This window comes from Equus quagga, chromosome 10 (genome assembly GCF_021613505.1).
Source record: "Equus quagga isolate Etosha38 chromosome 10, UCLA_HA_Equagga_1.0, whole genome shotgun sequence".
Classification (NCBI taxonomy): Eukaryota; Metazoa; Chordata; class Mammalia; order Perissodactyla; family Equidae; genus Equus; species Equus quagga.
The window spans coordinates 104139550-104164573 of NC_060276.1; the positions used below are offsets into that span (position 1 = coordinate 104139550).

Below are 25024 nucleotides of genomic sequence, written 5' to 3' on the forward strand. Positions count from 1 at the left end.
TCTTCCTCTACTTTATACGTGGGACGCCTACCACAGCATGGCTTTTTGCCAAGTGGTACCATGTCCGCACTCGGGATCCGAACTGGCGAACCCCAGGCCGCCGAGAAGCGGAATATGCGAACTTAACCACTGCGCCATGGGGCTGGCCCCTACAATGATCGTTAGCGAACCCCAGGCCGCCGAGAAGTGGAATATGCGAACTTAACCACTGCGCCATGGGGCTGGCCCCTACAATGATCGTTATAAAGTCCACTAGACTCCTGTTCCTCTTTCCCCCAGTTTTTGATCCTTAGAGGCAACTGTTTCAATTCTTTGAACTGATTCTGTCTTTACATGGCTGTCTTTTTATAAAGACACCAGTCCTATTGGATTAGGGGCCCACCCTACACTAGTATGATCTCATCTTAACTAATTATATCTGTAACAACTCTATTTCCAAATAAAGTCACTTTCTGAAGTACTGGGGGTTAGGACTTCAACCTATCTTTTCCGGAGGACAGGACGAGACACAATTCAACCCACAACAGTGGGAAGGGATTTGGTGTTCTAATTGCTTCTTAAACAGATTTTAAGTGAATTCCTTCCCCTTCGCCTCTCACTTCCAAACATAACCTGTTTGCTGTTGCCAATTCTTCAGTCTTCCGGGGGTCCCACTGTGTAAGCTGGTTTGCTTCTTAGCTTTCCGCAAGGCCAGTTTAAGATAGTGTTTTCTCAGATCTGGTACATCAACTACCACTCATAAGTTTTCCAACTGACAAAATTTTGCTACTGTTTTCCCTGATCTCTCTTTATCATTGAAGGTTCATGCCTTAAAAAAAATCTCTTTACTGTTATTTTAGAAGGGCTTGATGGGGGCAGAGATTAAGATAGATATTCAAGTCAGCATTTTTAGCCAGAAGGTCTTCTACATGTATCTTGATTATCTCCTCTTCCATTGGTGCCTTCTTTCTTAATTCTGTCGCATCTCAAACCACAACAAAACCTTTAAGGGAAAGAATTTCTCTAATCTCTATACAGTCATGCCTTGCTTAACAACGGGGATATGTTCTGAGAAATGTGTTGTTAGGCGATTTCATCGCTGTGTGAACATCATAGAGTGCACTTACACAAACCTAGATGGTATAACCTACTACACACCTAGGGTATATGACACTGATCTTACGGGACCACTGTCATTTATGCAGTCTGTCTTTGACTGAAACATTATTATGTGGTGCATGACTGTACATCTGAATAGTGGAGGGATAGAAAGAGATGGGGTAGGGAGAGAGAGAAACAGATTTGGCTGATTCATACTCTATGATACCACTCTGCCTCCATGAAGTGGACAAGCAAATGTCAGTACAGTACTCACCACTCAAAAGGAGAATGGCCAGAAAGCAATGTGATAATGCATATGAATAGCTATAAAAATGTTTAAAATCTCTGGTGCAGTAAGTAGTACCACTCACTCTGAAGATTTAAGGATATAATTCAACAGAATGAAGTGACAATGTGGACTTTCATTTATGAGAAAATGGTAGACTAATTATTCTGAAAAACCATCCCACTGCAAAAACCATAGAAACCCTAGATAAAATACAAAAAAACCCATCTTTTAAAAGGTAGAGTTGAGTTTGTAAGAAGGAAAATCCTCAGGGGTGAAAATAAAGAAGGAGCTACAAACCAGCCTGGGAAATGGCTGATGACCACGAGCACATTCATGACTCCCAGGAACCTAAAGTCTTGGGTTTTAATGATCTCATATGTGTGGAGACAGGATCTTGGGCTCAGGGAAGGTAGGGAATTGGAACTGAGACCTCTGCATAAAGCCAGACTCTCAAAGGACAGTAAGGTGAAACGAAATGGAGATAGAAGAGAGACAATGTGGGAAGGTCAATCATCTTCAGTATACCTGAAGAGCACAAAATACAAAGAGAAAATCTTAAAAGCTGCCAGAGAGAAAAGAGAGAAGCTAAAAGGAACAACAACTAGACTAGCAGCAACGGTGGGACAATGACTTCAGATTGCTGAGAGAAAACCACTGGCAAGGCAGAATTTAACACCTACTTAAAGTTTGTATTTAAGAATATGGGTGAAATGAGGACATTTTCAGAAAACCAAAAACTGAAAGAGTTACCACCAAAAGATGCTCATTAAAGGAGCTTTTAGGAGTATACATCAGGATAAAGAAAAACGATCCCAGAAGGAAAGTCTGAGATTCATAAAACAACAATAATGTCTAATTTGGAGGTTAAAAACAAGATGGTGCTAAAATATTGGATAACAATAATTTTTAAGACAAGAGGATGGTGATTAGCATTTTAAGGCCCTTGGATAGTTTGAGAGGGGGATGGAGATATTGATTTAGACTTTAAGTACACATGCTAAAATTTAAGAGTAATCACTAAGAATAGAAATAGAGTGTATAACTTGCAAAACAATAGAGGGGGACATGTGGAATCAAAAGAACAATCTAAAAGAAAACAGGAAAGGGGGGGAAAGACATAGAAAAAGCAGGACAGACAGCACAAAATAAAATGGTAAAGATAATTCCATATATCAACAATTAATTAAAATCACAACAAAGTATAAATGGTCTAAACTCACCAGTCAAAAGAAAGATATCCTCAGATTGGATTAAAACAAAACTAAACATTCCAGATATTTGCTGTGTCCTAGAGAAAACCTAAAACACAAAGACATGGTATATCAGAATAATTAATGTTAGCTGCTGTAACAAACAACCCCTATGACTGTTGGGGCTTAACACAACAAACTTTATTTCTTGCTCACATCACAGTTCATCAGGTCGGGCTGCTGCTCTGGCTGTTGCTCCTTCAATCAATGACAAAAGAATCCGGGATCCTTCAATCCTAGTTCTACCATCTTGGAGTTGTTTGCCTTGAGCCATGTGAACAGGGGAGAGAGCACATCAAAGACCATGTATGACATTTTAGGGGCCAAACCTAGAAGTGGCATACATCACTTCTGCCCACATTCCTCTGGTGGTCTCAACATAACCGCAAAAAGAGTAGGGAAATGTAGGACTGAGCATTTACCCAGTCTCTGACACATAAAAAGGTTGAAAAGAAGAAAAGATGGGAAAGGATATGCCAGGCAGACACTAACCAGCAAAAAGTTAGAGTGGCTCTGTTCCTACTGGACCAAATAGCCTTCAAGGCAAAAATGCACTATTAGGAGTAAATATAGTAATGACATAATGATAACAAATTCAATTCACCAGGAAGAGACACTAATTCTGAAGTTATATATGTACCCAATGATATCTTCAAATAACATACAGCAAAAACTGACAGAATTATGAAGAGAAACTAACAAGTCCACCACCATAGTAGGATATAACATATACCTTTCTCAGTAATTGAGGTCACATGACCAAAAATTAGTAGAATACAGAAAATACGAACAATACAATTAACAAGCTTGATCAAAAGGACATGTATAGAATCTTGAATCCAACTACAGAGAATGCACATTTTTCTTAAGAGTACAAGAAACATACATGAAAACTGACCACATATTTGGCTATATAAAGCCAGTCTCAACAAGTTTCCCAGAATCAGCACCACACAAATCATGTTCTCTGATTGCAGGCCAATCAGGTTAAAAAATAAATGACAGAAAGATAACCAAAAGAAAGAAGACCGTGTATGAAGATGTCCACTCTAGTGTTAATTACTTACAATAGTGAAAAATTAGAATCACTGAAATATCCAATGATACGGGTATGGTTAAGTAAATTATGCCTCATTAACCCACTGGGCTATCATGTGGCCATTAAAAATTATTTTTTTAAATGGACTGTGTTTAAGATATAACATTAAAGTGAAAATTTTAAATCTATATGTCACTTATGATTAAAGCCATGTGAAAATATGTGTGCATTTAGACAGATTATAAAGATAGAAGCAAATGAAAAGTTGTTATATTATAATGATGAGATTATGTGTAATTCTACTTTTTTTTTTAAGGAAGATTAGCCCTGAGCTAACATCTGCTGCCAACCCTCCTCTTTTTGCTGAGGAAGACCGGCCATGAGCTAACATCTGTGCCCATCTTCCTCTACTTTCTATGTGGGATGCCTACCACAGCATGGCTTGCCAAGCGGTGCCATGTCTGCACCTGGGATCCGAACCGGTGAACCCTGGGCCACCAAAGTGGAACATGCAAACTTAACCACTGTGCCACCAGGCCAGCCCCAATTCTACTTTTAAAAGGATTTTCTGTGATGTGGTTACATTGTTTAATATAAATTAAAAGAATCAATAGAAGACATGATCTCTGCCTGGCAGCTGATGCTAGTTATGCTTTAATATCCATTATCTCTTTCTTTTATAACAGAGGTTTACTTGGGTACCTAACTGCCCAAAACAAGAGCATATTTCCCAGCCTCCCTTGTAGCTAGGCATTACGATGGGATTAAGTCATAGCTAATGAAATATGAGACGTGGGTGCCCTTAAACATAAAGAGTCTGTCCTTCCTTTGTCCTTTTCCTTCATCTTGTTACCTGAAATCTTCCTTACCTTTATTATTGCACATATATGGATGAACTGAATCTGATATGCATTTGATTGGATGAAGGACTGCTTTCCAATTTAATGGATGAGAATATGCGTGATTCATGAGGACAAATATGTGTTTTCTATTCAACCAGTGTCCAGTACAAGCTCTGAAAACAAGGAGACTATCCAGCCTGTTTTTGGATATCAAGTGAGGATATATTAATATTGAAGAGTACACATTTATGTTAAACATATTCTAGTGGGAATCATACACATTTACTCCAATATTCTTTATCACTTAAAAGAGTCTTTTAGCAGAGGATGAGATCCATTTATAGGCCGCCTTGCCTGAGTTAAATGAGCAATCAACCTCCACATTTTAAACGTTATACAAAATAAAAAATCATATTTTTAAAGTTCAATAATAATGTACTTTGTTTAATTATCACAGCCTCTGGGAAGGTTTGATATACTCTAATAGCCTGGATCACAAAAATATCAATAATTTCCACCATATCAGGAATGGGAATTTATCAATTCAAAAGGAAATTGATAAATATTACTCAAAACAGTCTTTATACTTGACAAATATCCAAAGTGCAACATTAAAGCAGATGCAACATTCTGCCCAGGTGCTCACAATGCTTAATAATGATTAGCTATGCTATGTCATGCCTACTGTAGCAGCAAATTCATTATTGTTTCTATTATAATTCAGAATAGGTCAATCACAAGCTGTCCTGTAAGAACAACATGCTACTAAAAACAAGACACTGGAGGCTGACTCAAGAGCAGCCTTTTATTCTGTGAATTCTAATATTTATGCTAAGCACAGCCTGTTCAGATATTTTTAAAATGAAGGAAAATCAAAACTGAATAAACGTTCCAGGGACTAATTTACTCATCATTTCTTGAAGAAAACTGTATATGGTTAGTTCGAGGGCAACTAGTTGAAATAATTTATTCAGACTAAAATTCTGTCAGTAAAAATATTTGTACCTACAGTAACACATAAAGGGCTTAAAAATCTGTCACACATTTAGTTAAGAGAGCATACTGAGGGCTTGTTTATATTTTGTTTTCCTTTAATACTCATACTCATCATTTATAGACAGACAAGCAGAGTGTTAAATAAGTTGGTTTCCTGTCAATTAGCTATGCATTAATATGATAGAGAATTATTAATACACAAGTCTTGACACCAGGCAAATAATTCCTTTTCTTCTTTTTCCAATTTGTCATCTGATGTGACTTCATTAATTTTCACAATGTCAAAAGATGGGGTAGAGAAGATGATCGTCTTTTGTTGCTTTGTACCTGGTGTGTCCATTTGCAGTTCCTAGGTAGAATTATAAATAAAAGTGGAAAGTGCTTTATATTTGCTTTTTATTACTTTATGTTTTTACATTTGACTGTTTATACTTAGCTTCATCTCAAAAAAATTTATAGCAGATCTTTTAAAAATTACAAAGTAATACATGTTCATTGTAAACATTCCTACAATGTAAGAGTATACTGAGGCAGACTTTACACAGCATACAGCTTTTAATAAGCTTAGATAGAAATGACTTCCAGGGGCCGGCCCCGTGGCCGAGTGGTTGAATTCATGCACTCCACTTCGGCAGCCCAGGGTTTCGCCGGTTGGGATCCAGGGCGCGGACATGGCACCACTCATCAGGCCGTGTTGCAGCAGTGACCTACATGCAACAACTAGAAGGACCCACAACTAAAAACATATAAAAGTATATACTGGTGGGATTTGGGGAGAAAAAGCAGAAAAAAAAAAGATTGGCAACAGTTGTTAGCTCAGGTGCCAATATTTGGGGGGGGGGGGAAGAAATGACTTCCATTTTGAGAAAAGCACCATTAGAGATGTGCTGAATCAACAGTGTCAACATACAGACAACAGGGTTTTTTGCCAATTCATGCTAACGCGGAGCCAAAACAGCTGGTATTTATCAGAATAGCTACTCACATTGCTTAAGAATTTTTTAAATATGTGTTACCAAAAGGAATGTAGTTTTATACTATTCAATGTATATACCAAAGGTGTTTCAGCCTTGATTGAACTATTGTAGATTAGGAAAATTCCACTTACAGAAGTAGAATTCCTTACAGTTTGAATATTGGCCAAAATGATGAATTCAGTACAAGTTAACTTACAGTCCCCGTAGAAGCACTTTTTTCTTTAGCCATCTTAGAAGTTTTTCTCATTTTTTCAACTTTCATTTTAGCTTGCTTGGATCGACGACCTAGATGTCTAATTTGACTTTGCTGTTGGTAGGGCCGATACAAAGGTTGAATACTTGAGAAGGATGAAGGGCACCTAGAAAATATTTGTATTATAGACAGAAAAACTGCACAAAGTAAAATTTGAATGTAAAGAAAGTTCCAAATTTTACTAAAGCATCCTCTATCAATCAAAGACCTCAGTACTTGGAGCAATATTACACGTAAGTTTTTAGGCCAAAGTTATCATTTCTGCTTGGGTTACATAGCAGAGTTCTTTACTGCCACTTAAGAAGGTGTAGAGATGATGACATTAATGGCAATGATGATAAAAATGATAAGATGTGGCATCAATTTAAAATCAGTTTTCTTGGAAAATACTGTGTAGTAGCCATTTGAATCGTTTTTTTTTAAATTAATTAATTTATTTATTTTGAGGAAGATTAGCCCTGAGCTAACTGCTGCCAATCCTCCTCTTTTTGTTGAGGAAGACTGGCCCTGAGCTAACATCTGTACCCATCTTCCTCTACTTTCTATGTGGGACGCCTACCACAGCATGGCTTGCCAAGCGGTGCCATGTCTGCACCAGGATCCGAACCGGCAAACCCCTGGCCGTCGAAGCAGAACGTGCGAACTTAACCGCTGGGCCACTAGGCCGGCCCCAGAATCTTTTCTTTTTTAAGGTGTGCTTTTTGGTGAGGAAGATTGGCCCTGAGCTAACATCTGTTGCCAATCTTCCTCTTTTTTTGTCACCCCAAAGCCCCAGTACATGGTTGTATATCCTAATTATAAGTCCTTCTCGTTCTTCTATGTGCCATGCTGCCACAGCATGGCTTGATGAGCAGTGTGTAGGTCTGTGCCCAGGATCTGAACTGGTGAACCCTGAGCTGCCAAAGTGGAGTGCACAAACTTAACCACTTGGCCATGGGGCCGGCCCCCTGAATCTTTTTTTGTGTGTGTGAGGAAGACTGGCCCTGAGCTAACATCCATTGCTAATCCTCCTCTTTCTGCTTAAGGAAGATTGTCGCTGAGCTAACATCTGTGCTATCTTCCTCTATTTTGTGTGGGATGCTGCCACAGCATGGCTTGACAAGCAGTGCTAGATCTCCACCCAGGATCCAAACTTGCGAACCCCAGGCCACTGAAGTGGAGCATGAGAACTTAACTACTATGCCACTGGGCCAGCCCCAAATCTTTTTTTTTAATACCATATACTAACCCAAAGAAGTATTAAATTTCATAATGGCTGAAAAAAACAAGCTGTTTTTATCCATGTTGGGATCACAACTGCCAGCATTGCCCTCACTCAGCCTGAGAGTGTTCTTGTGAAAACAAGAGCCCATGTGTGGGGAAGGTCTCAAGAATTAATATCTCCCCTCCTAAGCAACACTTAACCAATGACTGATGGGTGTTGATGTATAAATATCCCAACTCCCTTGCCCCTGCGGGATAACTTGAGCTGCATGTTCTACACTGGCTCAGACATTTCCAGGAGGAAATAAGCTCCAGTTACCCACAGTAGTAACCTGTTCATTAACACACACTGTTACGGCTGCCTACCTTTCCCTGTTTCACTTCTCCATCCCCTTTCATTAGTGGTTCCAGGAATCACCTCCCAAACAAACTACTCGTACTCAAATCCTTGCCTCAGGGTTTGCTTCTGGGAGATCCCAAACTAAGCTGAATTCAAAGAAGCCTTTAAAAAAGTACTTTTCCCTCTTCAATAGATTTACAATTTGGCTACTTATTTGGCTTTTAAGTGACTCATTCTTGGATAAATAGTAGCATGAGTCCAAATAGCAGGGAGCCTAGGGTTATACATGATGGCAGAGAAAATTACATCATTCGTTTGACCTTGGTGGTAACAGTTTAAGTTCTATATTCAGTGCTTATACGGATGAGTTAGAGAAAATCTATTTCATGATGACAGACTGCACCCTACACCAGGCCATCTGTCTGGCAAAAGTATAGCCTCGATCATAAAATAAATGGACTAAATTATGTCAGTGGGTCAGCACCACTCATCTTTACTCTCAAAAAATACCCAGTATGTTTGCTTGACGGTGGATCATCAGTGTCTTCCTCAGGTACTAAAGGAGTATTTTTCATTTCAAAATATGACCATGTGAAAAGTGACTACCGATAGGTCCTCTTCAGTCTTATTATCTTTTTTTCTTGAGAAAAAAAAGCTTAATTTGTAAATAAGATAGGCTAGGTGAGACTTGATAATAGAAAGAAAAAAGGAAAATAATTGAAGCAGTCACATTCTGTCCATGTTGTTTCAGATCATAATACAGTCTATTTTGCTACAACATGTGTTTCTATAATGTGAATTGGCTCACATGCTGTTGGTAAAGAAGGGAATAATGTCACTGTAATTTACACGCAATTTATCCTCGGCAAGGGAAGCCAGAATAGCAAGAGTAGAATTATAACCTTCAGCAAGAAAAAGTCCTCAGCTCTGTGCGGCATGGGCAACAGGAACCCTTTTGGTTGTACTTATGAAAACAAAAATTAGCACCTGCACCCAGGGCTCTCTCTCCAGAGAGGCACCCCGTCCAACAATCCACCCATACTGTCCTCCACCTTACTCCTCGCCTTAGGTGGTTCTTGGTTCTTGTCAGGTCGTATTGCCTCTCATGTCCACTTAAAAGGCAACCACACTGGCCCAGGGCTCCACTTCCATCTGCACTGTCTCGGTGCCCACTATCTGCTCTAATTAAAGAGTTGCTAGCATTTCCACTCTATTGTTGCACATTTTTTACATTTGTTGTGGTGGCCTCCAGCCATCCTGAGCTGCCTGTCTGGTGATACAAGTTATCTCCCCAGGTACCAACTGTCCTTTCTGTTAGTGCTCTGTTTACAAAGTTGCCTAAGTTTTGAGTAATCTGCCCCAACCCTATTTTCCCCATATGCCCTATTATTATCTTTAGTGAGCTATTTGGCAGAATGTGAATATTTTCAGAAATGCCTCTAGTATTGTAACCCTGGTGAAAGATCACTTTTACCTAATTTCAGAAACAATCTGTAGCTGGTGCTGACGCATCTCTTCTGTTTGTGGTCTCTCTAACAGATGCTTCATTTCTTTTCGTAGACGGTTTGAGATTATTCCAGACTCTGCATAATCAACTATGTCATATATTATCATTGTCTTGGGAATGTTTTTGAGGTTTAATCTCCGCCAGTAGTTATTTCTGCCACCAAAAGATGCAGGGGTCTCATCCAGAAGACTGGAATACTATATGGAAAACATAATTAAGAATGACTGATTGTGGGTGCTCTAGAATGTTTTGAGACACATTTCCCAAGGTTCTACTTAAATGTCACTTCATTCAAAAAGTACTCCTTGATCCCATCTCTGAACTTTATCAGCATCTCTCTTCTATGACTCTTATTACTGACTACTCAGTGTTTAAGCTATCTGGAAGGCAAGATCCTTGTCACACAGTATCATGCACATAGTACCACAATCACTAAATATTTATTTAATGCACAAACATTTTAATGGCAAATATAACTCAGATAAATTAAACTCAGGATAAGCCTAAAAATCGAAAATAGTTATGTGATCTGCATACCTGCTAGTGCTTGCTCATGACATGCTTGGGCTGAGAGGACATTTGCACAAACCTTTTTAGAAATAATGAGTTCATCTCTGGTACTAAATGGTGAATTCCACTATTTTCATTTGGAGTATTTGTATAAATCCCACTTTTCTTTTTTTTTTTTCTGCTTTATCTCCCCAAATCCCCCCCGCTTCTCGGCGGCCCAGAGTTTCACCAGTTCAAATCCTGGGTGTGGACATGGCACTGCTCATCAAGCCATGCTGAGGTGGCATCCCACATGCCACAACTAGAAGGACCCACAACTAAAAATACACAACTATGTACCAGGGGGCTTTGAGAGAAAAAGGGAAAATAAAATCTTCCCCCAAAAAATCAAATTAGGAATTTAAAAATGAAATATATAATCAATTCAACCTTATAAATGTTCATTTATGATAGGAATATGGCAGGAGGAGCTACGATACTAGGAAATGGAATAGCAGCTAGGCATTTAGGGTATACCACACTCACACCCACACCCACACCCACCTCCACACCTTCACCCACACATACAGGCAGTCCTCCCTTTGTATCATTTAGGCATGCAGAAATTTCCATTAACACCATTTAATCAAATAAGCCAGTCCTCCAACAACACATTTCAAATTTCAGCTACCACAGTATACCTCAATAATTGCATAGGTACAAACTCTGCTGCCAGCTCTTCAGTCCATGGACCACTACATAAATAACAGATGTGCATGGTGATTAGTGACAAATCTTGTCACTTCTTTCAAAGTGTGTTGGTGATTGGTCACTGTGGATCTCTATTCACATACAGACAGCAGAGTACGTAGTTATGTTGCCTATTTGTCTCCCAGTGATAAACCCACGTGGCATTTTACAAAAATGGATAATCAAGAGAGGGAATAGGCCAACAAAGAAACAAAAAGTAGTAATTCTGGAAGTGAAATTCAAATAGAATCTAAATGGAGTTTTAGAAGAAATAAGGTGACCGTGGGGATGTTGACACTGCCATCATTCAAGAGATTGCAGATAGGCAGTTAGAGGAACTTGGTGAAGGCGAACTTATCAACAGAAATGAGGAAAGTGGCTGTGATGAAAAGGATGAAGCTGTCCCAGGGGAAGTGACGCTGGCAAAAAAAAAAACCCACTTCACATTAAAGGAACTCTGAGATATTTCACAACATTTAAAATGCAAAAGATCAAATGTTGGTGGATGATCCAAAGTTAGAAAGGAGTATGACAATTTGCCAAGGCATAGAGAAGATGCTCAGTCCATATTATAAGTTATATGAGAAGAAGGCAAGTACTATTTAAACTATTCTTGATGAACTGGCTTTTTTAACAGCTTTATTGAGATTCACATTCCATACAATTCACCCATATAAAGTGTACAATCCAATGGTTTTTAGTATATTCACAGTTGATAAATTTTTTACAAAAAAATAAAATACTTCAATTCTCAATGTTTCTAATATTTTAAATTATAGTGTACTAAATAAATGTTTTGCTTTTTTCCATTTTCCTATATATTTATAACAGGCAATAAGAGAGTTTTTAACGTTTTGATAAGATTTTTTTGGAAGATTAGCCCTGAGCTAACTGCTGCCAATCCTCCTCTTTTTGCCGAGGAAGGCTGGCCCTGAGCTAACATCTGTACCCATCTTCCTCTACTTTCTATGTGGGACGCCTACCACAGCATGGCTTGTCAAGCGGTGCTGTGTCCACACCTGGGATCTGAACCAGCGAACCCTGGGCTGCTGAAGCGGAACGTGCGAACTTAACCACTGTGCCACTGGGCCGGGCCCTTGACAAGATTTTTTAAAGGTCATGGAACAATCACAATTTTCTCCATTGATTATTAAGGTTGCTTTACATGATTTCAGTTTGCATGGTCATTTTTATGACCCTGCACTACTGTGCAAAGTAAGGACTGCCTGTATATTTTATTTCCCAAGAGTGGAGTAGTAAAATGGATAAACATCTCAGAACTTTCAATGATCTGCTCTGCACTTATAGCTATGTGACCTTGGGCAAGTTTTAAAAAATCTCATTAAACTCCATTTTTCTCATTTTTTAAAACAGTCACATAATTTACAAACTTGAAGATTAAAAGAAGATAATATGCATACAAAAGAGCTAAAAACAGTGCTGTGTCCACAAAGGGCTCAATAAATGTCAGCAATCTTCATCTCTCTCTCTCTTCTAAAATGTCTATCTGGGGACTTCTTTCTATAACACCAATCCTTGGCATAGTCACAATCTGCAAGTATGCGACCCATGTCCTCAGCAAAGATAGCTGGCATCCCCAAGCTCTACTTATTTCCTAGATCAATTTCCTAATCTTCTAAGTTAAGGTTAAAAGAAAGAAAACACAATTGGGAGTCTCTAAGGCACTGCATTAATTTCATGTTTCACATTCAAGCAACTGAAGGAGCAGTTAAGGCCATACATTATTATTATGAGCTAGAATTTTGGGATCCCTTGTTTCTTTAGAACTTGTAAAATGGGGGTAAAAATAGTACCTACCTCTTAAGGCTGTTATGAAAATAAAAGGAGTTGGTATTACATCAGCATTTGCTATTATTATTATTCAGGTATCTATTTTAAGTTCCTTGATTTAGCACTGCTGTCTCACCAGGTATGCAAACCAGAAACCAAGAAGCCATGTTGGACACCTTCCTTTAGCCTACCTCCCTGTCATCAAGGCCCACTGCTTTTATTCTCTAATTATCTCTTGCATCTCCAGCCTCACAGCCCTAAATCAAGATACCAGCATCTCTCCTAAAATACTGCAGGAACCTCCAAACTGGGAGAAGGCTCTTACTGTCCTCTAATTCATTCTCTACATTGCAGCCAGATGTATCTTTTTTAGATTGGATCACCTCTTTTCTTGAAACACTGCACCAGCTTTTCGTTGCACACAGAATCAAGAAAAAAAAAAAAGATACTTTACTATGGTTGAAAGCCCTGAATGATGACCTCTTACCAGCCTTGCAGCCTGACTGCATACCACACCCTCTGTGCTCTCTCTTCTCTAGCCCCACAGATCTGCTTTCAGGCTCTGCAGCTCCTCCTGCCACAGAGCCTTTGCCTGGGGTGCACCACCTGCTCAGCCCCAGACTGAGGCTGTGACACATTGTTGATTGCCTGCCCATCAACCATTTCCCACTTCTCCCTTGCTCATGGAGCCCAGATTTTTTTTGTTAGGTATGAAACAGCAATATGCTCCAGGAAGGAGGGCCCCAGCACATGAACCATAATTGTTCTAAGTCAATCATGGGAAATGATCTCATTTCCCTTTACCAGTGATTGGTTTAGAGGTGCATGTGATTCAGGTCTGACCAATGGGATCTAAGGGGAAGTCTGTTGGGGCTTCTGGGAAAGATTTTTCTTCTTGAAATAAAGAGAGAAAGATGCTAGGAGTCCCCTTATTCCTGCCTTTGAAAGTAGTTGAGAATGTGATAGTCATCTTGTTACCATGTAAAGGAAGCCAAGAGAACTGTATGTAGAGATGTCCTTCTTCTGATGTCCTTGAGCTGCTGCATTAGCTAACCCAGGACCCATCTATCCGGGGACTTCTTACATGGGACAATAAATGTCATTTATTGTTTAAGCCTCTTGTGGTTGGGAATATTCTGTTACTTATAGCAGAAAGTATCCAACCAAAAACAGAACCCTTCCTTATTAAATCAAATTCCCGTCATGCATTCTCCTAGCACCATGCATTTAGTTTTGATTTTTTGTTGAGATAAAATTCACATAATATAAAATTCACCATTTTAACCATTTTAAAGTGTACAATTCAGTGGTTCTTAGTAAATTCATACTATATATTACCACTATCTAATACCAAAACATTTCTATCACCCCAAAAAGAAACCTCACATTCCTTAGCTATCACTTTCCAGACACAAAAAGCCACATATTATATGATTCCATTAATATGAAATATGTAGAATAGGCAAATTTAGAGAGACAGAAAGCAGATTAGTGGTTGAAAGTGGGTGAAGTGATGAAGGAAGGGGGAATGACTGCTTAATGGATGTGAGGTTTCCTTTTAAAGGTGACAAAAAGGTTCTGGAACTAGATGGTGGTGATGTTTGCATAGCACTGTGAATGTACTTAATGCCACTGAATTGTACACTTTAAAATGGTAAATTGTATATTGTATTGTACATAATAAAAAATATATGATTCTTTCTTCTTGGAGGATAAGGTCAGAAGGCTTTTGTTGTTGTTGTTTGTTTATTTTCAGCATCTAAATCTAAGTTCCTTACTTGCATGTAATCTTTCAGAGTAACAACATCTATTTCATCAGTTACTTTGAACTTCTGGAAAAGATGTTCATCTTCCATAATTTGATGATAAAATTTCTTTTTCCCCATTATTTTGCAAGCATCAACCACTGCCTATAAAGAGAACAGAAAATAGACTTTTAAAATAGTTGTAGAATAGCAATAATTATCAGCACACCCTTTATATATTTTTTCTGAAAAATATATCAAATATTGTTCCTTCTAGTGGCTTGCTATTCAATAAAAAGACTATATTTACAAAGAGAAAATTATATATGGATGTTTAAAACACTTAAAATTTGTTTTTCATAACCATATCTACATAGTTTTAAAATGTAGCTAGAGGAATAGCTGGGTCTACAATCCTCAGAGGACTATAGTTTTTTAAAAAATCTGTTTTTCCCCCTTAAAAAACATTCTTTTCCCTTAAAAAACAAAACAAACCTACAACGTCATTGGTGCTGTCAATGCAGAGAAAACTTAGCTGGTTATTAAATAGGTTGCCCTAGGAACTGCAATGAAAGGCATTCCTGGGGCCAGCTCTCTTTTATGTGTTAGTTAATACATCATCCCAAATGGAAACATGTATGTTTCAGATTGCTTTGACCTCCCTCTCCTTCAGACTTCATTCTAAGGAGCCAAAGAGTAGCAAACAAAGGGGTTTTTCTCTCTCCCAAATGTCAACATTTTGTACTCAAGGACAGCACTTGAGAGGGCAGAGATAGAAGAATCACAGAAAATAAGGAGGCTCAAATCCTGTCTGGCCCTATTTGCACCATACCCTTCCACATATACCTATCCTTGTACTAAGAGCTATACATAGACTGTGAGTAGAGACTTAAGTACTCCCCACCCTCCTTCCCACCCCCCATAAGTATGTGCTGACTCTTCTAACACGTATTTATATTACATATCTGTGCTTCTGGCCACAAAGGGTATGCTTATATGAAGGGAGACTGGCATAGAAGAAAATTCAAATATCTTTGGATTTCTCTTTTGCTTTGTATCTCAGAATGTGATATCTGTGAAAGTCTGGGAACTCTGTGTTATAATGCTGATATAAGGCCATAGAGATAAAGTGGTTGAGATAGGATCGAAACTCGGAATCTCTGTTCTTTTTACTTAACACACAATATAACAGCGAGCCTTAATGTATTCTCTATTCCAATTCTCACTTTTGTTATCCACAATATTCTTTTTATTTATTTATTTTTCACTCAAAGCTTAGAACACAGACACATACGGAAAATGAAAGAAAATATTTAGATGGCTGTAGTTTTATTTCTAATGCACTAAATGGACGGGACAGAAACAGTTTACTAAAAATGTGATGGAAACTTCCCTTAGGCAGATCATTTTTGTTTTACGTTTCATTTATTTTTCTATACACTATGCATCTAAAGAAAAGGCAGTATTGGCATGTATCTCCATTATGCTGTCTTGTAATTAATTTCCTGTGGGTTCTAATTAACCATCCCCACAGCGACACCAAAGGTAAAAGCAAATAGTTGTACACTGAACAGGTCTGAAACCATGGAACTTCTGCTTTGAGAATTTCTTTAGATATAACTATATTTTACTTTAGCTCAAGTTACTTAGAAAAGGTATTTCTGGTCAGTTCCTCTCCTACTCTACTCCACTAAGCACCACCAACAATCTCTCCAAGCCCCAGTTTCCTTATTTGTACAGCGCCTCAGCTGTGTGGCTCAGCTGTGTCAGGCCCCGCCCAGTCTCCCAGCCAAGAAAACCTCACGCCTGGCAGCACACAGCAGGCTTGCTGTCCACTTGTGACAGGGGTTTGAAAAAAGTTTGCCCTCCAATGTCCAAGATGTTCTTTCTCAGACATCTGCCGTGTATGGTCAGATTCAGGAAAGTTCTTCTGGATAGGAATGGGAAGAACAGGATGGGAAAGAACAGCCCAGCCTCAGGAGGAAGGGAAGGGCAAAAACCAGGCAAGGATTCCAGGAGAGCAGCCAATCAGACTAGAATTCAAGAGGCAGGTTCCATTCTTAGTGGGTGACTCAAAGGTTAAGAGGGAGGCATCTCTAAATTTGACACTTCCCCTGATACCCAGCATCACTGTGGCCCAGAAGACCCCACAGCCCTGCAGCTACTTGCTGGCCTGCATCCATACTTGGGCTTGTCAAGTTACTCTAATATCTCAAGTCACTTCCGTGCTCAGCCGGAAATTCTCACTCACAAAGGTAGTAATAACTGGTATCTCTGCATGGAACAGTTTCTTAGTTTGGAACAGTACAATTATACACGGGCTCAGAATTAACAAAACCACCATAACTGCTGGTGTGGTTTCAACTTCGAAATGTGCACAGTATGGCAGAAACATGGAGAAGTGTTTAAGTCTCAGTTCTGTCCCTGACAAGCCTCTCCAAGTTCCAGCTTCCTCATAGACAGAGGAAGAATAACATGTATCTCACCCGAGTTATCAGGGGGCTGTACAAGAGAATGCATTAGCGCGCTTCCTGACTCAGGAGTGGTTAAGAGCATGGGCTCTGGAGGCAGGCTCACCAGGTCTTGATGTCAGTTCCTTCACTTTCTAGTTGTGAGACCTTAGGCAAATTACTTAGTCTTTTTAAAATGAAGATAATAACAGAATTTACATTCTAGAGTTTATGAGAATTAAATGATAATGCACATAAAATGTTTAACGTTGTACTTGATAGTGCTCAGTAAGGGCCCCTATTACTAATAATAATGTTTTTCCTTTTTACATAAATGCCCAAACCTCGAAAAGAACAGAGATCTCCAATTTAAAATAACAGTTGCTGGAAGTTAATGTTTAAGAATTGCCAGTTACCCAGAGCTATTCCAGGCCAGGGGGGGGGGGGGGGGCACCTTTAGGACAGTCCTTGTCAAATTATATTGTATGTAGGATTGCCTGGGGATCCTGTTAAAATACAGATGCTGATTCCGTGGGTCTGGGATGGGGCCTGAGAGTCTGCATTTCTCAAAGCTCCAGGCAATGCCAGTGCTGCAAGTCTGCAGACCATACTTTGAGTAGCAAGGCTTTAGAATATTCTAAATATAGTTGGTGAACTAACTATAGTGACAACCCTCTGTAAATAAGCATTGCTCTGAAAATAGATCATCGAAGTAGGTAACTGAAACAGTATCTCTTTTTTGTACACATGGCTATCCAATTGTTCTAGCACCATTTGAACTGCCTTGGCACCTTTGATAGAAATCAATTGATCATCTACGTGTGGGTCTATTTCTGAATTCTCTAATCTATCTCCTTGATCTGCATGTCTATCTTTATGCCATCACTATAGTGTTCGGATTACTGTAGTTTTTTAAGTCTTAAAGTCAGATAATGTAAATCTTCTAACTTTGTTCTTCTTCTCCAAAGTTGTTTAGGCTATTCTGCATTCTTTCACGTGTTTTTGCTTTTTGTTTTTTTGTGAATATATGAGGGATGCCATTGGAAAATGATAAGGAAATGAAACTAGAAATGGAAATAAGAATGAGGGGAAAGGTGGAACAACAACAACAAAATCTGTGAAACTCCCCTCCTTCATAAGTGAACTCAGATTAAACATCTGCATGGACTAAAACTGACTTCTTTCTTTCATATTAAGAAATAAGTAAACTTAGAAAAGTTGGATCAGTTTGCTAAAGACACAATTTCTACATTCAAAGAGCAAAGGAGTTGGGTAAACTTATAGTGAGAAAGATTCCACTTCTACAGGTTTTCTATCAACCACGAATCCAAGTGTTACCAGAGTTCGTTTTGAAGCTGAACTAAAGGGAAAAAAGAACCCTAAACTGCTCTCTCCAAGCTGGGTACATTCTGATCATTTCAAACCCCTTATAATGTTTAGTGAAAAAACTCAAGCTGAATAGTATGATCACATTTTTATAATAAGAACAAAAAAATTTAAAAATATATTTGTGTGTGTATTTTCATGGGGAAAAAATGAAAGATATACAGCAAACCATTCATGGTTATCACCCCATGAGAGTGAAAGTTACAGCACAGAGAAGAAAGGCATAAAGGCATATTTTCACTTTTAAAAAAATTTCCGTGCTATTTCCTTTTTTCTCAATAGTTACTTTGCAATTTAAGTAAAAATTTAAGTTGTTATACAGCATTCTAATGAGTTTTAATATACACACAGTGCTTTCCAGTCACAGCCTCTAAGGTTCTCATTTGCGCCAGCTTGGGGACTGCAGGGGCCTCCAGGAGTGAACCCGGGAGAATTTCAGTTCCTGGAAAAGCCCCATTACATAAGCTCAGAAAAGCAACAATTGATGATACTTTATAGGGACAACTACAAGCCTGTTCTGTAGATAAATGTGGCATGAATTTATCCCTTGAATGTAGGATAAATATCTACTTTTGCATTTGAAGTCATTCTGTATAAATGAACAAATAATGTTTCTGAAACACTATATTCCATATGACAACACACAGTTCGTTTGATACATTTCTGAAACGGAGTTAAATTCTCTCTGATATTGCCTGAGAACACAGAGAAAAGCCATCTTTTTTCCTTTTCTAATATTCTTCAGAGAATAAACGCTGCACATGCTGGATCTGATCGGAAACTGCCAGTCTGTGTGGTCTTCTATCCTGAATACATGCCATTACTTTTGATTTTAGATGGGCCATACTTTTCATGTAAAATACTTCCAGAAGGCTACAGGAAAATCATCTTTGATGTATGGTTTATAAAAAGCTAAATATGAGAATGTGCACTTTTTTTTACTCAATTATAGTCATTTGTATAAGGGTCAAAAGAGTAAAATCTATGCTGTAGATCCTTGCTAATAAAAGTGTGGTCCATGAACCAGCAGCAGCGGCACCCGGGAGCTGGTCAGAAATGCAGAATCTCAGGCCCCACCCCAGATCTACTGAATCAGAAACGCATTTTCACAAGATCCTCATGTGATTCCTATGCTGTAGACACAATTATGGTAAATATTCATGATATTTAAAAGTATGAGAACTCATGTAAAAAAGGATAAATATTTTAAAAGTTCATTTCCAATAATCCAGCGCTCTTTTTCTAAATATGCTACCAGAATCAAAGAAACAATGATAAAATGCCATTAAAATAAATAAAATTGTATCAAATGTTCTGCATAATTTAAAAGCCCTGACCAATCAGCCACTTTAGTCCATTATTAACAAATCAAAATTTTAATACAAAGAAAACTGATGGGTATTTTCTAGGGTCTTATACAAGTAACTCATTCCAAATATTTTTTAGCTAATACATGGAGACACTTTAAAACATGGTGCTTAAAAATAGTACTAGCCACCTTCTGGGCTGTTTAATGGTGAAATAACTTAGTCTGTATACTTTGAATGCAATTCAGATACTACATAGATGTTAAGAAGCTAAATTAACAAAAAATGTACATCATGAAATATCACCTCACTTGACGGCTTTAATAAATTTTTTCCACTGAAATACTTGTAACCATGGCCTTCAGTTTGAAGAAAAATTTTAAACACAATGAAAGGTGGAAAGGTTTCACCACTAAATCTGAAATAAAGACCAAAAATTAGTCATTTGGCATCAGATTTGGGACTCAGTTACTTCTTCCCCTTGTACTTAAGGTGGTTCACATAGTTTCTTGCACTCAGGGTAAAGGCTATGCCAGAGCATAGAATGAACTGGTAATGAAACGGATTACACAGGATGAAAGAGGCACATTGTGGTGTGTGTGCTCACAACTATTCTCAAGCATATGTCAGACCAGACACATCATGGAAGAAGAGAGCCACTCTCAAGTAAATTTTGGCCCAAGAGTCATGCCTCAGTTTCTTCACATAATAAACGTAAATAAGAACAATACATTTACTTTGTAATTATATCCTGAGAAGATATGAGGACTTAAGAAAATAAATTTCTAAGATTTCTTCATATTAACTAAGTACTGCTTGAAATAAATCAGCATAGAAACATTACCTGAATCTAACTTTACACTTCATGCTAGGATCTTTAACAAGCTCAGCCTCTAAGGGGCTCACTTTCTTCAGTATTTCATATGACACAAAATGCTCCTGAAACAGACGATGATACTATAAATGGAAAGTGGTACCCTGCCCAGACACAATTTACTGAAAATAACAGAGATGGCATAGTAAAGTGAAAAGTACACCAGACCTAGAGTTCTGAAGACCTGGGTTCTAGTCTTGGCTCCTCCACTTATCATCTGTGCAGCCTTGAGTCAGTTACTTCACCCTTTTAGCCTCCAAATTTGAGGATGTGCCCCTCCTTGAGATCCCAGGCACTGTTCTTTCCCTATGATAACACTTTTCACAATGTATTGTAATTAACTATAAACTCATCTGTGTCTCTTATTTGACTATAAGCTACATGAAGGTAGGTGCAAGTCTTTCTTCTTTACCACTGTATTCCTAGCATCTAGTACAGTGCCTGGAACACAGTAGGTGCTTAACAAGTGTTTGATGTTGAATGAATCATGTAAAATGAGGATGATAATATTACTAGCTTTTAAGCACCTTTTACATAACACATACTACGTTAGGTGCCTTATAAACATAACCTCATTTAATCCTTACGACTCAGCAATGTTACCCAAATATTATCATTCCCATTTTACTGAGCAGGCTGAGGCTCTGGGAGTGTTTGACACTTATCCAAAGGCATACAGGTAGTAAATGGGGAAGCGAGGATTCAAACTTAAATCTGTTTGACTCTAAAGCCCCTACTCCCCACCCCCATAGGATGACCCTGCCCAATCTTTATGCCTATGACAATCAAATAAAAATATATGCCAAAGGGCTTTCGAAATGACACAGCATTATTAATGTAAAGTAGTAACCTGAAGTGTTAGGATAACACATGAAAAAAAGAATCAATTTCCTTTTTTCTGTTACTAAAAGAGTCTAAAATTATGACAAAACCAGTATTATGATAATTAAATACAAATTCCATAAGTGAAGACAATGGATCCGAAATGTCATGAGTTTACCTGGGTGGGATTTCTCTGAGGTACTCAGCTTTACCGACATCAGAAATGGGTCTGCTGGTCAGATGGTGAAGAAGTGTACACATTGCTCGAACTTTGTGATTTTTTTCAGACCTGCTAAAACTCCCTTAATATGATTATTGCTAATTATAGACTACTGTAATCATGGGTGATTTTACTAGGAGAATATTTGGTACTATATGAAGGAAGGCTTAATACTCTGCCAAGGTTGCCAGAGTTGTTTTTTTGGAGAGTGGGGCCATATGCATCTTTTTTGTGTGTTTTTTTTACTCAAATAGGACCATATTATTCATACCATTCTGCACTTGCCTTTTTCACTAACGAATTATCTTAGCTATCTTTCTACTGCAGAATCCCATGCAGGGCTGCAAGGTTTAACACTATGAAAGCACTAACACTTATTTAACCAGCATCCTATCAATAGGCATTATGTAGTTTACTCTCTTTGTTGTTACAAACAATACTGCAATGAAATTGTACATATATTGTAGAATGGATTTCTAGAAGTGAAATTGCTGGGTAGAAGGTAAGGGTACTTTTAATTCAGAGATTTTTATTGTTGGAAGATCACTCTCTCACATCTTCAAATAAGAAATCAAATTTTTAAAAATATCATATTGGTTTCAGAAAAAGAAATTAGTCACCCATGTTAAGCATAAATCCAGAAATATTCATTTAAGGCTAACCAAAGAAGCAATCCCAGAACCCCATGCAATATTATTAGATTCAAATAGGAGAGATAAAAAGGTTATATATTCCATTTCTACTTAACAGACCTTTTAGCTTAACAAGTAATTGAATGTCAGAGAAAACAAAAAGGAAAATACATACCGCTGCACATATTGTGTGCTTTAGGAGTTGAAATATTGTTTTGTCCATGTGAGATAACCAAGCTCTCTGTATCTTTTGAGCTGAAATATTTTTTTTAATTCTGAGAGGAAAAAAAAGAGGCTGAGATTTATGAAATATTTTTTGTTTTCCTAAAATCTTGGGGAACTCTGAATATGCTTCCTCTTCCTGCACCTCCCCATCCCCCACCCTAAGACTGACCTAATGAGGAACATTTGGATGTGGTAATTGGAACTGGTCATTTGCAGAATCTAGTCAGAATGAGGATATGAAATACTTGATAATGTTTCCCTTGAGATCAAAAAACAGTCCTGGCTGAAACTTTATCATCAAAAGGCATATATATTATAAGTAAAAAGTGTGAGGCGACAAACTTGTTTTCTAAAAACATCCATGACCTAAAATGATTCCATTATGGTTAGTTCTTAAAAACACTGTCCAACTAGTTCAAGTGCTATGAAAATAGAATGTGGAATAGTCAAAGTTACAGTAGGTCCAATTCTCTTCTAGGAGCAGATGACCACGTCCTAGAAAAAGAAACTCCTTTCTCTGATCTTTGCTTGAACCAGGTTTATCCCAGTCGCGTTAGAGAATTATTCAACTTTAAATCATGTCCCAGCACTGGCAGACTGTAGGGCTCTCCCTCTCTGAGATCACCCCACCTGGTCACTACCCCTCACAGGGCTATATGCAAAGAGAGGTAGGTACTCCTGTATAATGTCACCGTTCGTTGGTTGGTAAAATGCAGACTACAAGATGTTTGAGTAGAAAAGGTCTGAAGTATGGAAGCAAATCTTGGAATCCTAGCTGATGCCATTTATTAGCTGTTTAACCTTCTGCAAATCACTTACCTTCTTCCAGTTGCTGCTTCCTCATTTATAAAATGTAATAATAAGATTGCTTCACCAGGTTGTGCCAGGATCAAAGGGATGTGTGTTAACATGCTTTGTAAATTATGAAATACTATAATTATAATAATTATTATTCAATTCAAAAGTAATTTTAAAACACAAAAACCTCTAATTTACAGAACAAGAAGTGTTTGATGTTTGCTAGGTAGATACCGTTGGGAAGCTGTCAGGTTGTGGAAAATGATACAAGACGATAGATGGCTACTTACTGTTGTGTTGTCTTTGTCTTTATAACATTTGGCATATGTACTTTGCGGCCTTTTCCGGAACGTGGATTACCTGATTTTGAAACACCAGTAACTGACATCTTTGAGGAACGATTCATTTTCCGTACAATGAAGTACTCTGAAAGTACATAAATTAAGCATTTGAGGTCATAACCTGTATTATTACACCGGACGAGACTCAAGTGCCATTTGATTGTTGCGTTAATTCCAGAATCCCTTAAAAAGGAAGGCATTGTGGATCTCTTAATGTTGCTTACAGTTTACATTCTCCACATTGCAGCCGAAATTAACTTTTTAGAGCAATAATCCAACCTTATCACTCCCCAACTTAAAATCTTTCAAGGACACCTCATTTCCTCCAAAAAGAGGTCCAGACTCCTTAGAATGGCATTCAAGTCTTTTCACAATCTAGCTCCATTCTCTCTTTCAAATCTCAAAATACCAACTTTCATCAGCATTCCTCTCCATGCTCTGTGAGAACAAGAACTTCTTGCCAAAATCATTCAATGTTTTACAACTCTGTGCCGCTGATCATGCCATTTCCTCAGCCTGGAATGACTTCTCTACCACTAGCAAAAATCAATTCATCCTTCAAGACCCCAGTTATCTGATGCCTCATCTCTGAAGTTTTCCACCTTCTCTTTTTTACAGACCTGCTCACTCCTGTCTCCAAGGTCCCATAATACTGTATACATTTTTCTTTTACAGTACTTGTCCTATTGTATCATATTTGTTTTCTTGGCTGTCACTGCAACAAGCTTACTGAGGACAGGAGACATCTTGCTAAGTATGGAATCCCCAATGCCTAGCAGAGTGGAGGGTTTTTACATGCTTGCCTAAAAACTTTCCATTTGGTTTTATCATGGAATAGCTGTGAGACTTTGGGTAAGCCCCTTAACCTCTCAGTAGCTCAATAACCTCCTTGGCAAAGTGAGAGGCTATGTCCTTAATCTGATTCTACCTCTGACTTTCAATCCTTTGACACGTTACTCCAATTTGGATGCGGCTCCCAAATTCTTAGTCTCTGCTTAGTCTCCTCTACTAAACCAGAGGCTCCTTATCTTTTCTTTTGGTGCCATGGACCCCTACAGACAGACTCTTTCTAAGAACTATACTTTTTTAAATACTTAACACAAAATACATAGGATTACGAAGGACTCCAATTATATTGAAATCATTGTCAAAATATTTTCACAAACAAAATCACAGAAACGTGTCTTCTTTATGCACTAAGTAAAACGAGAGCTCTAATAACTACGGTACTTGTGAAGTGGTAGTGAGCAGAAAGGAAATTTCAAGAAATCTGCCATAACTGTAATGTGACAGGGAAATATCCGTGCTTTCTATTGATGACAAAGTCGCAGGTACTGCTGATACTACTGTGGTTTCTGCCTACACTACAGTTGAAAGAAATGCTAAAGTTCAGTTAGAGGTTAATGAAAATAAAGCTG

The 25024-nt window shown here is 38.2% G+C and overlaps 1 protein-coding gene across 1 annotated transcript in view; it reads right to left on the reverse strand.

Annotated features, from left to right (window-relative positions):
- The window catches only part of C10HXorf58 (chromosome 10 CXorf58 homolog), a 52806-nt gene that overhangs the window by 26346 nt on the left and 1436 nt on the right, over positions 1 to 25024 (reverse strand). The window contains exons 2-11 of the mRNA XM_046673722.1: positions 23556 to 23691; positions 22418 to 22517; positions 20539 to 20633; positions 20001 to 20112; positions 14585 to 14716; positions 9744 to 9973; positions 6670 to 6832; positions 4528 to 5845; positions 2776 to 2883; positions 2590 to 2668 (exon numbers count right to left, since the gene is read on the reverse strand). Coding sequence (XP_046529678.1) covers positions 5669 to 5845; positions 6670 to 6832; positions 9744 to 9973; positions 14585 to 14716; positions 20001 to 20112; positions 20539 to 20633; positions 22418 to 22517; positions 23556 to 23671 — 1125 coding nt within the window. The 5' untranslated portion in view covers positions 23672 to 23691 and the 3' untranslated portion in view covers positions 2590 to 2668; positions 2776 to 2883; positions 4528 to 5668. The remainder of the gene's footprint in view (positions 1 to 2589; positions 2669 to 2775; positions 2884 to 4527; positions 5846 to 6669; positions 6833 to 9743; positions 9974 to 14584; positions 14717 to 20000; positions 20113 to 20538; positions 20634 to 22417; positions 22518 to 23555; positions 23692 to 25024) is intronic.